General features: G+C 39.0%; 1 protein-coding gene across 1 annotated transcript; it reads right to left on the reverse strand.

Annotated features, from left to right (window-relative positions):
- Positions 1 to 1,933: 1,933 nt before the first annotated feature.
- On the reverse strand, positions 1,934 to 2,863 carry LOC142858166 (olfactory receptor 10J1-like). Its single transcript, XM_075987359.1, has one exon. It carries the CDS (start codon positions 2,861 to 2,863, stop codon positions 1,934 to 1,936), a length of 930 nt encoding a protein of 309 aa, XP_075843474.1.
- Between the last annotated feature and the right edge of the window lie 11,180 nt (positions 2,864 to 14,043).

Here is a 14,043-nt window from a genome sequence, read left to right on the forward strand (position 1 = left end):
CTGTTCTGCAAATAAAGAGTGATCCAGTTTATGGGGAGTACAGCTGTGTTTCCCACTCACAGTAATAGAGAATATCTGTCCATTTTGTCACTTCCAAATAATCTTTATCATTATCCTTTCATGTGTTTGACAAGAACTTTTGGATATAATTTTTATTGATGAGAACTAGAGAAATTGAAAAATTCATTCACATGTTATATATGACTAAATATACACATATACACATATAATATGCATATATAACCATATAAATATAGGTTTATGTTCTTGTGACTTAGTTCTGCTGATTTCTAAAGGCGGCTGCCTTGTACTTTAAGTGATTGATAAGATTTACAGATATAGATTATCTATGATAATGTTGAAGGGACAAATTTAATTAATTTTTATTTGTTAAGTAAATGAAAAGTCTTCAGTTAGTAGATACAGAATAAACTCATTTTGGGTTCTCTTGGATTTCACTTCAAATCCCCCAAAAGTACTGCTCTAAGGCTGAGCTTTAGTGAGTTATTTGAGGAATTAAAATATTTGAATAAAGCTCTAGCTTTTTAAATTAAAGAACATATATTGTCTTAGAGAAACACACCACCTGGTAGAAATGAAATGTTAACCACTGTGTTGAACATCCCTCCAGCTATAACTGTGTGTAGATAAAAAAATTACTTGCCACACATTTTACATTAAAGTCCATACAGGCAGCATAAGAAATGTTCAAGCTGGTCATATGGTCACGTAGGAATGTCTGGGTTTAGACTGGAGGGCACACGGGAGTGGTATCTTTAGGGGTATTATTAAATAGTTCTTAAAGGGAGAGCTGCTTTTGTGTTGGTATTTCAAATTTAGTAGAGGAATGCCTTGGCTGAATAGGTGCTGATAATAACATGAAGGATTTCCATTAACTGATAAAACACCAAAGAAGGTCATAAAGATGTAGTCTGAAAACCAAGTCACTAGGCATTGGTTATCTGTAGCCTGTTGTGGAGGTGAAAGTGAAATACGTCTTATCCGTTAAGACCTCAGGGAACCTTAATATATATGGTTGATAGTTCTGGCAGCATTTTTCTCTTACTGAGTCACTATGTTACCATTAGCTACATCCTCTTTACCCATTTAAATCTCCCCAGTTGTTGCACTTCCCTAATTTCTGCCCTAGATCCCTTCCTTTATCCATGTTAGCTAGCATTTCTCATCCATTCTGTTTGGTGTTCCAAAAGCAGTTCTAATCTGTGTATTCCAGGCTCATGTGCTCATATATAATCTCAACAACATAGGTGAAAGTATTTCACAAGGCAAGTTCTTATGTGAGTACTCTTGTCACTTCTTAAACTATATCACCAATGGTTTTTAATGACTTTCCAAAGATAGTTCTCTCCTATGACCCTGAAAACACAAACTTACAAATTTTATAACCTGGAGCTTCCATGGAAAAGATCCACAAGTTCATGGGCTGCTAACTTTTCAATATTCTCAACTCTGGTATCCATTTTATATGGGGTGTCTAAGAAGCAAAAGGCTGTAAATTGTTCATAAAGGACAGTTATGTGCTACACTTATTTGTTCTACATGGATAAAGGGAAACCTATGTCTCCCCCCATGAGTATTACAGAATATACTAAAAACCCTTTATCCCTGCCTGATAGCAGCCTCCCCTCATTAATTCTGTCTGCTCTCCCGATTTCATTCTGTATCAGGCTTTCCAGATGGCTGATGTACTTCTCAATATTAGAGTTTTATTGCTGTTTATCTGTGAGACTCGTGCCTGCTTGTATCTCCCTTCCTCAAGTGGCTGAATTTGTGGATCTTTTGTTCTCACCTCCTTTTACCAGATCACTGCTTAATGGGATCATGACTGCTAACTTCGTGGAAATATCTCCATGTCTTCCTTGAGAATTCCTGGAGAATCTTCAGTGATCCTGTTTGAAATGGGTACAAACTATCATGGAAGTTTCTTGCCCATGGCCCTATACAAAGCCTCTTTAACTTCTTTGTTCCTTAAGGTGTATACCACAGGGTTCAGGAGGGGTGTGATGACAGTGTAGGTCACAGAGATCAGTTGGTCCTCATCCCTGGTGTTCTCTGATTTGGGTTTGAGGTAGGCAATGGAGGCACAGCCATAATGGATAACAACCACTGTGATATGAGAGGCACAGGTGGCAAAGGCTTTCTTCCTGCCCTCAGCAGAGGCAATCTTGAGGATGGTGGAGATGATGAGGATGTAGGAGATAAAAACCAAGCTCATAGGGATCAAGATCACCAACACACTTATGATCAAAGTCAGGATTTCATTGGCAGTGGTGTCGATGCAGGAGAGTTTCATCACAGGTCGGATGTCACAGAAGAAGTGAGCCACCTTGGCGGTACAGAAGGGCAGCCTGAACACAGCGGACACTTGTATCATGGCTACAATTAAACCAATGCTGCAGGCTCCCCACACCAGCTGGAGGCACACCCTCTTGTTCATGATGATTGAATACCTCAAAGGGTTGCAAATAGCCACGTAGCGGTCATATCCCATGGCCGTGAGCAAGAAACAGTTGTTGATAGCCAACGTGATAAAGAAAAACATCTGAGTGGCACAACCTGCCAAGGAAATGGGCTGACTCAGACCAATAAGGTTGAAGAGCATTTTTGGTATAATGACAAGTGTGTACACCGTCTCTGAAGCTGACAGCATGCTGAGGAAGAAGTACATGGGAGTGTGAAGGTGACGATCAAGACTGATGATGGTCACAATGATGACGTTACCTGCCAGGGTTAATATGTACAGTGCCAGGAACACAACGAAGAGTGTGAGCTGGTGCTCATGGAAGTTAGAGAAACCCTGGAAAGTGAACTCACTCACCAAAGTGTGGTTCTGCTTCTTCATTATGTCAGATATGATATCTAAGAAGGAAAAAAATATTAACGATATCAAAGGAGTGATATTGGTAGACTGGGAAATTTTTTTGGTGGTTGATCTACTGCAGGTTCCTTTTTATTTATATTCACATCCCCCATCAATTTCTTTGAGGAGTAGAACCTGGGGGAGTGCTCCATTGTTTTCAGTGTGAAGAAATTGCTTGGCTTTTGGAGTTGAATGCTGTAAATCATCTACTTCTTCGGCCATGTGTTGTTCTACCTTTAAGGAGGGCTTAACATCCTTATGACAAGTTTCCACATCGCTTATAGGGATGTAGTGATAATAACATCATAGCACTGTTAGCATACAAAAAATATGCTGCTAACTATAACATAAGTTAGAACTTTAAAAACATTGAATATGCTGTCAAATAGAATCCTGGGAGCTGTAGCTACCTACTCAGTCCTGAGCATGTAAGGCTGTGTGGAGCGCTGGCTACTGCACTTACAGACTGCCTTTTCATTCCACTCCTTTGACTCTGATGTGCCTATTGAAGCTGCTCTCTATTTCTCTTCCCTAGATGACACTCATTTTCCAAAATAAGCAAGCCATATTCTCTATAAAATTGCTTTCCTCCCTCGTCCCACCTATATGTACTTGCATATGTGGGTAGCAAAGAGTGTTTTGCTCTTTCTATTTATGTATTTCTAGCATCTTATTGTGCCTTTGAAATCACAAACAATTCCACATATATTCTTTAGTTTCATCCCCATCTTGTGAAGTGTGAGGACAAGACTGGTAGGGTTTTTGTTTTTTTTTTTAGATGAGGAGCTTGAGACCACCATCTCTGTTCTATTTAGGGAATTGTCCAAGTATAGATAGACATCAAGGGATTTACCTAAGACTCAAACTCATGTCTTCTGACTACTTTTGATTGTTCCTTCAACTCATAAAACTGAAGCATGCAACTGCCCCCTTCCCAGCTAGACAGAGACCATGCATTCTCACTCTTTGTAACCACCATACAGCCAGAGCAATGCAGGACATGCATGTCTGCTTGAAGAATCTTAACAAATCATTGTTCCAACACAGAAATTGCCCTGTAGGAAGCAGAGAGTCAGAGTGCTACAGTGACCTTTTATTTAGGGAACAGAAGGCATAGCATTTTAACCTCTGGCTCATTTTCCCTCATGTATATGCCCTGGCAGCAACAAGCAAATAAATAATTGGGTTGTATTTTAATATTGAAGTTATGTCATTAGAACACTGGCCAGAAGCACCTCATTATCAACATATAATTAGTAGTATACTGGTGGTGCACCTTTTCTAGCAGCCTTTACCATCTCTATCGCTAACCAACATATAATTATGAAAGGTTAATTCTAAAATAATTAATTCAGCAATAGAAGGATAGATTTTTTTTCCAAAAGTATGTTTTGCTGGAATCAAAGAATATGGGCCACACTACAAAATGATTTAGTATTGGGTACATTTCAAAGTTAATATTCTTTAGTGCTTTTAAAATGTTCAATTTATTCAGTTTTCACAAATAAGCCACTTTTCATAAAGGAAAACTGCAAACAGATTAAAAATAAGAAATCAATGTATAGTTGGATTCAGCTGCTGCAAGCACAGAAGGAAATCAGATAAGGTTGCAAACAAAGTAAATTTTATGTTAGATGCCACATACCTTGATAGGAAAGTTCTTTGACCCTGATGTGTGTAGCGTGACAAGTCACTGTAAACCTGCTTTATATAGCTTTATAAACCACGTCTTTCTAGAATATGAATTGTTGAAATTCAAGGAGCATAGCAGAGTCACATTGTTTTTTAACTAAGATTAATTCTTAATCCTGGGAAGCCCTGATGTATTGCAATTAACAGAATGGGAGATCTTTTAAAGTAACACGCAAAAAAAGTAAAGAAGAAAAGACAAATGTTCCCAGGTACCACTACCCAACTCTGCCAAGTACGTGGACGTTTTACCAGGAGACCCATGTGTGTATTTCACTCCTCACAGGGCATCGTCTTAATCACTGATGCCATTCCTCAGATTTCACTTACTTCTCTCCCCATGAGTCTGGGTTGCAATAGAATAATAGAGGTAGAGGCTGGAGATGTGGCCATGGATCACAAACATTCACAGATCCCAGTCATGAAAGAGGTGTCTTGAATACGGTTGGTCCCCACAGAGTGGGTCCCAGGATGGAGGCCAAATTAAAGGCACAGGGGTGGGGCTCTTTGGGTCTGAGATGCTTCTCCCATCTGGAGGAGGAGATTTTGATGCCAAAAAAAGGTTCTCCAAGGAGCAGCTCCCAGGGATTTGGGGTGCTCTTCCCTGAGCACCCCAAGAGTCACCTTGGGACAGGGGAGCATCAGATAGCAGGGGACCTCGTTATGTGGAGGATGTTTTCGTCAGACACTGTAGCACTGTGCTTCGTCAACTTTGAGGCAGCTTTCATTGCAAGTAGACATAAATGTGGCTTATTTGTCAGGTTTAATTTATTAAATAATATTCTATTTTTACACAGTTGAGCCTTGGAAAACCATGGCTACAAAACCCGTGCGAGCTCTGAGTTTAGATTCCAGGAAACTGTGGTTCTCACATAGACAAGAACCCTGCTCAGTACTCAACATGTTTTCTTTGTGTTTTTGCTGTTTAAAAGAAAATAGTAAATCTTGACTATGTTCCCTCCTTCCTTCCTTCCTTCTTTCTCTCTTTCTTTCTCTCTTTCTTCCTTCCTTCCTTCCTTCCTTCCTTCCTTCCTTCCTTCCTTCCTTCCTTCCTTCCTTCCTCCCTTCCTTTCTTTTTTATCCCACAGAAATCAAAATTAGATATAAAATGATAACACAATATTCTGTGGAAGTCCATAAGAACAGAGGATTAAAACAATTTCAACCAGACTCACCCCAGGACCAACAGATACCTGGATAAACACATTGGACCTCATGAGCACAGTATGGAGTCACCATCAACATGACTTCACTGCCCCAAGTCCAAGTTCTGTATGTCCTTAAAGAGATTTTTTTCTCTAAATTTTCTCTAGCATATGTCTCCTTATTGAACTATGCTGTTTTCTTCATAGTTAGCCCCTTAACATTTCACGTAAATAAATAAATAATAAATAAATAAATGTCTTAGTTCATAGTAAACCTGAAAAATGCTCCTGTGTGCAATATTTTTTCTTTTTGTCTTTCATAGTTTTCTTTATCCATAGAATTTTTGGTAACCTTGAAAAGTAGGGGATTATAAAATTAAAATATATAACAAATACAAAAATGTTACTAGAATTTGCTTTTATTGCAATATACTTAGAGATAAATGAAAATGAAATATTGGGGGCTGGACAGACTGCAGAGTAGCTAAGATTGTGTAGTTTTCTTCCAGAGAACCTGAGTTCAGTTCCCAGCACCCATGTCTGTAACTCTGGCTGCAGAAGAATCTAGTATCTCTGCTCTCTGTGGACACACACACACACACACACACACACACACACACATAGATAGACAGAGAGACAGAAAGGAGTGACAGAGGCACAAATACACAGACAGACACACACACATAGAACAGAGAACAAAATGAAGTTATTGTACAGTTAATGGCACATTTAAAGGTAAATAAAAGTTCATAAATAATTTTCAAAATGAACAAAACTTTGGTTCAGTGGGCAAGAAGACACAGCAGTGATTTGTGTGTAGGCGCACATGTACACTAGTAGACTTGGATTCTGTGCTTGGTATTTCTTTTGTTTGTTTGTTTAGTTTAGAAACACCATTTATGGTATTAACATAACCATGGTACTTACAGTGCACTGCATTGAGAATAGGTAAGAAGAAAATCGTGGCAAGAAAACAAGCATCTGGGAACCTGTCCTCAGTTCAACTAGAAAGCTGCACGTAGATATTTTTTCCTGTCTTTCCACCTCCTTGTTCCAGAGCCCCTCCCTGCTCCAGGGGTTCCTACTGTGTGCATCATGTTAATTTGATTGTATGCATTTAATGTCATTGTTACATATGTATGAATCCTTTTTTGGAGTTTTTATTCTTTTTTTATTACTTTATAAATAATACCAATCAAAATTTCCACTTCCTCCCCTCCTCCCACTTCCCTTCTGCTCCCCCCCACACACACACACCCTTTTCCTCCACTCCCGTCCTGTCCTAAGAGAGGGCAATGCACCCTGCCCTGTGGAAAGTCCAAGGCCCTCCCCACTCCATTCAGGCTTAGGAAGGTAGACATCCAAAGAGAATAGAATCCCAAAAAGCCAGTACATGTAGTAGAGACAAATCCCAGTGCCATTATCATTGGCCCCTCAGTCTGCCCCAATTGTCAGCCACATTCAAAAGGTCCAGTTTGATCCCGTGCTTGTTCAGTCCCAGTACAGCTGGAGTTGGTGAGCTCCCATTAGCTTAGGCACACTGTCTTAGTGGGTGGACCAACCCCTTGGTCCTGACTTCCTTGGTCATATTCTCCCTCCTTCCACTCTTCAACTGGACCTTGGGGGCTCAGTCCAGTGCTCACCTGTGGGTCTCTGTCTCTATCTCCATGTGTTGCCAGACAAAGGTTCTATGGTGATATTCAAGATAGTCATCAGTCTGACTACAGGACAAAGCTAGTTCAGGCACCCTCTCCTCCACTGCTCAGGGTTCTAGCTGGGGTCATCCCCATGGACTCCTGGAAACCCCTCCAGAGCCAAGCCTCTTGCCAACCCCAAAATGGCCCCCTCAATGAAGATATCTCCTTCCCTGCTCCATCTATTGCTGGTGGGAATGCAAACTTGTGCAACCACTTTGGAAATCAGTGCAGTCGTTTCTCAGAAAATTGGGAGTCAACCTATCCCAGGATCCAGCAATACCACTCTTGGGAATATACCCAAGAGATGCCGAATCATACTACAAAAGCATTTGTTCAACTATGTTCATAGCAGCATTATTTGTAATAGCCAGAGCCTGGAAACAACCTCGATGCCCCTCAATGGAAGAATGGATAAAGAAAGTGTGGCAATCTGCACATTAGAGTACTACTCAGCGGTAAAAAACAATGACATATCGAATTTTGCATGCAAATGGATGGAAGTAGAAAACATTATCCTGAGTGAGATAACACAGACCCCCAAAAATGAATATGGTATGTACTCACTCATTAGTGGATTCTAGCTATAAACATTGAGCCTATAGTTCGTGATCCTAGAGAAGCTAAGTAATAAGGTGAACCCGAAGAAAAACATATATAGATCCTCCTAGAAATTGGAAGCAGACAAGATCGCCAGGCAAAAGTTGGAAGTATGGGGGTGGGGTGGGTTGGGAGGAAGGAGAGAAGGGGAAGACAGAGGAGAGAAGGAGAGGATTGGAGAGAGCTTGAGGGAGTGGAATGGTTGATATGGGAACAGCGAAGGAGATATCATATGTATGAATCCTTAAATAATTGTTCACCACATGCGTTTTTTATAAAATAGTCAAAATATATTGTATACTGTTCACTAAGACTTGAGTCTTTTAAAAATTCAACGTTATATTTTAATTTCTGGGATGGGACAATTCCTTATAAGTTTAAATGTCTTTTAAAAATGCCAGTACTAGAATTACTTGTAGAAATTTTAATGTTTTAAGTATTTTAATTACTATCCTCATTATTTATCCCAAGTATTTGTTCACATTCTTTGCCTTCTTTTCTTTAAATTTTTTAAAATAAAATTTATTAATTTATTTTAAATCTCCACCATGGTTTTCCCCCTTCTCTCCCCCTCCCCCTTGCTTTTTAATTTTTCTTTATGGTGCACTTTATTGAACAGTCACTAATTTAGTGTAGCCGAATATATTGTTGTGTGTAACATTTTGCAGTTTATTGTCTATGAAAAAAATAGTCCTCTTCAATACCAGAATAATCCATTTTAGTTTATGATGAAGCATCATATTATATATTCTCATAAATAAGTGTATCCAGAGTTAATTGTTATAGATGATACAAGATGGAGATCCAAATTCATTTTAAACCCGTGGTTAATTAACCTGGTCCCTTTTCCTGAATCACGCCCCCTTCCCCAATGTTCTACATTTCCACTTCTCAAATAGAGCTCAAAAAAATCTATGGAAGCCAGGGTCAGTTCAAGCACTTTTTATTGTTATATTAGTTAATTTCACCCTTTACCAAAATTCCATAGTCTTAACAGCTATAATTTTATAATAACCTTTATCAAGGAGATTATCTTATTTTATTCTTCCTGACTGAACTGAGGCTTTTAATAGAAATTTTAGAATTAGACTTTTGAAGTTGCACTAAATAAAGAAACACTTTTGGATATGTTGGTACAGGTTCTCCACTTGTTTAAATGTTTTGTCTGGGTTCTGCTTTATTAGTTTTCCTATCTGTCTGTCTGTCTGTCTGTCTGTCTGTCTGTCTGTCTGTCTATCTACCTATCTACCTATCTATCCTGTTTGGGAGGGTGCTGGGGATATGCCACAGCATGTGTGTTCTTTAGCCTTGGCATCAGACTTTATTTTTATCCACTAGACTATCTAGCCAATTCATTGACTGTGGTTTTAGGAACACACTCAAGCTATATGACAAAAAAATCTGTACATTCCTGTTTATGGCTGATAGTGAAACAAGGATACAGTGCATGAGCTGGCTTTTTAGACCCCATTCCCTACGGTGAGATGCCTGGTTCAACCTTGATGCAGGGGAAAGTAGCTTGGTCCTGCCTCAACTTAATGTGCTGGGCTTTGTTGCCTTCCCATGGGAGGCCTTACCTTTTCAGAGGAGTGGATGAGGGATGGGTGGGGGGAGGTAGGGAGAGGAGGAAGGGAGGAGGAAGGAGGAAATGAGGTTGGTATGTAAAATAAATAATTCTTTTTAAAAGGACAGAGAATTAAATCAGTTAAAAGTGGTTCGCAGGCAGTCTAAAAGAAGCTTGACATGAGCTTCCAGGTGACCTTTTCCAGTGGCTTCACACAGCATGCTTGCTCTTACTAACCATGCACACAACACCTACAAAATGTGCTAACCTGGGAGCCATGAACTTTGGTGTCAGGGGTCCTGTCACTGGTTGGCAACATTTCGATGCCACACCAGAGGAAAAACAGTTTTGTCATAAAGCACAAAGTTAGCAGGAAACAGCTGATCAGACAGATATCATGTGCTTCCAGGATTCTAGCATCCAATAACATACATAAAATAAAACAAACAAAAAACTCCAATGGCTCACAGCTAGCTTCTTAGAAACAATCCCAAGTCTGAGGAGAAACCTCTACTGGGAATGCTTGCGGTTTGGGCAACGCATCCTTTCTGATCTAGCCCTTTCCTAGGCAAATATATTTTTATATATTTTTTTTTGAAATTTTGGGTACAGAAAATATCTTACTTACAATTTGAAATTTGCAAAGGAGTCTACATAGACTAGAACAAAACCACTTAAATAATCTACCTAGCTATCTTAATTATTTGAAGTGTTTTGTATTTGTTGTATTGTTATCCTTATTCTATCTTCATCATCGTCATTATAATCATCTAGAATATATATGTATTTTTTCAATTCATTTAAGAGTATATTGAAACCACTGAGTCACATACTCCTAATTTTTTTAGTGGGTATTTCTTAATAAGATGAACATTCTTTTGTCAAACCATTATATAAGTTCATAGTATTCAGTTCATGTATTAAACCATAGTATATAGTATTTTTAAAATTCAGTTCATAATTTTCCTGTGTCTAATTTATAATTTTCACCCTAGTGTTTTGCTTCCTTGGTGACTCAAGTCCACTAATTTTTTCCTGGGTTTGCATGTGAGACACTGCGATGCTAGCTGTTTTAAGCAACATTAGATGTTACTAATATTTATTCACATTGGTGTTCAAATCACTGCAGAATTATCCAGTGAGAATGACCTCAGCTTGTCTTAGACTTGCTTCAGATCTGTCCTCATTTTCTTTGAGTGCTTGTTTACATTTCATACCAAGACAAGGTTTAGCCCCTTTATGTACATTCCCTGCTCTGGCCCCATATTAAGCCATTCCTACAAGGAAACCTAGCATGGTTTTGCATCATATTCAGAAACCAAGATCTAGATACCTGGTGCCCTCATTACTACTATTATATAAACACTTTTAGGTGCTTTCCATGAAAAATAAAATGAAACAAAGTAACAACAAAAGAACAATCTAAATTTTGGACTATGTCTTAATACATTTATCTTAAGATCTGTTTATTTAAACTGATTGGAACACCAGGATCCAGAAGCTAGATAGCCCAGAGACCTAGCATAGAACCAAACACAACTAGGAAAATTAAAAAAAGTCAATGAATGATGCCTAGTGATATTCTTCTATACTCATAGATTGGCCTTGCCCAAATGTCATTAGAGAAGCTTCATCAACCAAGTGATGGAAACAGATGTAGAGACCCACAAACAAGCGTTAGGCAGAGCTCTTGGAATCTTACAGAAGAAGGAGAGGAATGATTGTAGAAGCCAGAGGGTTCAAGGACACCACAAGAAAATCCACAGAAACAACTAACCTGCGCTCATAGAGGCTCACAGAGACTGAACAGGGAGCCTGCATGAGACTGACCTAGGCCCTCTGTAATATATGTTACAATTGTGTAGCTTAGTCTTCTTGTGGGAGTCCTGACAGTGGAAGCAGTGACTGTCTCTGACTCTTTTGCCAACTTTTGGGGCCTTATTCCTCATACTGGGTTGCCTTGTCCAACCATAATAAAAGGGGAGGTGCCTAGTCTTACTGCAACTTGGTATTCCATGTTTGTTTAATATACATGGGATGCCTGCCATTTTCTGAATAGCAAAGAGGAGAAGGAGTAGATGAAGAAGCGAGGGGAGGTAGGTGGGAAGGTCTGGGAGGAGAGGAGAGATGGGAAACTGTGGTCAGGATGATGATGATGATGATGATGATGATGATGATGATGATAAAGAGTTCACATGCACAAAAAGGTATGTGTGTTTAAATTAGGGCACCTGTAGAAGTCAAGCAATTGGTAAATGGCTATATGTTGGTAAGTTTCCAAGGGAGGTGGAATAGTGGAATGTAGGTGTTACCACGCAGGGAACTAAAATAATGGGCCAGGAAGAGTTAAGTAGTAAAGAGGCTGAGAGGGCAGGGTAAAGTAGGGTGTGGGGGAACATGGCCCATGAATGAAGTAGTGTGAGACTTCTGAGGCCTTGTGAGACAACTCCAAGTACATAAGATGAGAGTCTTGTAACTTCTGTTCCTCCATGGCATGGGTTGTCCTTGGAATTCACTTTCGTGCTCCTCCCAGGAGTAGTGGATAGGAGTGTTACTTCAGCTATTGTTATTCCTGTGTCTCCATGGAAAAACATGTTTTTGTCAAATGTGGTTTATCCTTGTGACTGAACACCATGCTTGTGTGATTATTCTTAACCTTCTGGGTATAAATTGTCAGATACTCTGTATGAAGTTGGTTACTGCATGGGATTTTAGTTCACCTCATTTTTAGACCCTACTCTCCCATGTTCATGCCCCCAATTAGAGTGGTAAACAAAGGTATAAAGATTGGTAACTAATATTAAAGATTTTGGAAAATACATATGATGATTCAATATTCTAGAAGCTTCCTAAAATACATACATGCAAGTTGCATGCAGTTACCTATTTGTGGTAATTATGTTTCTCCCAGATGCCATAGGCTATCAAACCAAGAGCCCATTACAGAGTGTAGGTTATCTCTTTTCAATTGGTTAAACAATGGGGTCTCATAGACCAAATTTATACAGGACATTGAAATTGTTCTTGGTTACTTTTCAGGAGTTGTTAGTAAGTCCCCTTTGCTAAGGATAATACAAACTTGAGTCATAGTAAGTGGAGAAATCAAGCTTGTAGTGACCTGGAAGCATCATTCCTGTTGACCAGATTTTCACAGTGCCTTGGTATACATAACACTGCTGGGAAAAAAGTAATGAATGCTCCTACCCAGATATAATCCTTCAAGGTACAGTAAGGACCAGTTTGGCAGGCGATGTAATTGCTGCAATAGCAATATGAATATTATGAGAATAACTCACTGTGTTTTGATTTCTGAATTCCACAACTTGGAACTCATTCCTGACACTGTTCACTGGGCAAAGAGCTGGTAGCTAAATAGGTCATAGACCATAAGGAAGAGCTACTACTATTATTCTGCAAAACAGACATAATATTGAGCTGTGCCCTAAATACTTGTCTTTTTAAAAGATTCATTTATTTTACACACATATCACACACACACACACACACAAACATATATATATATATATATATATATATATATATATATATATATATATTTCCATATGATATTTTCTGAACCATGAGCATATAGAAGCCCAAGGAGATCAGAAAGCATGCCCCAGGAGGCCAGAAAAAAGCTTTGGTCATCTAGAAACTACAACAACAAGCCATTATGAGATGTCAAGTGAATTTTGGGAGTTGAACCTAAGTTCATGAAAGGAGTATCAAGGGTTTTTGACCTCTAAGACATCTCTCCAGCTCTTTAAATAGCTATCTTCATATAGAGAGATTAGTGAAGCTCTCTACCCTCACCAGAGAAGCTTCTTAGTGATTAATACTGAGATCCATAATAGGTCAATTTGCAGAGAATAAGAGATTAAAGTGATCTGCTCTAAATGGGATACATATGGACATCTACATACATACAAGTATGTATACATACATATATATGTGTGTGTGTATACATATATATGTATACACACACATATATATATACATATACACATACATACATATAATGTACTTTCCCCCTGTAGGCTAGAGGGTCATTGCAGAAGGTGGGGCAGATAGATTGGAGCATCTGGAGTTAGTAGTGGACTACTGTGAAATGGTGTGTTCTGAACATTGCAGGGAAGAAGTATACGTGAGCCCATAACAGGTGTTAGCTGCATGTGTAAGGCCTGTACAGAATCAAGCCATGCTAAATTCCAGCATGGATCGGGGAAGAGATCATGAAGTCCCACCCTCAGCCAAGGAGCTATATAGCTACTTGGCGGAAAGAAAGTCAGTTTTCTTCAGTAAAAGGCTGCCCATGCTGGAGTGACATCACTACACCCATGTACATACTGGTCACATTAGGAGGACTCAGTGTTTCTTTTTTTTAAAAAAATATTACATGTAGTTGAGGGATATAGAAGGAGTGAGAGAGGAAGGAATAAATGGTGAGTTTGTTAAAGAAAGCATGTATGG

This window comes from Microtus pennsylvanicus, chromosome 10 (assembly GCF_037038515.1).
Source record: "Microtus pennsylvanicus isolate mMicPen1 chromosome 10, mMicPen1.hap1, whole genome shotgun sequence".
NCBI classification, from domain to species: domain Eukaryota; kingdom Metazoa; phylum Chordata; class Mammalia; order Rodentia; family Cricetidae; genus Microtus; species Microtus pennsylvanicus.

What these genes read in the sequence shown, in the direction of transcription:
- LOC142858166 (XM_075987359.1), bottom strand. Translation starts at nt 2,863, where the DNA reads ATGAAGAAGCAGAACCACACTTTGGTGAGTGAGTTCACTTTCCAGGGT.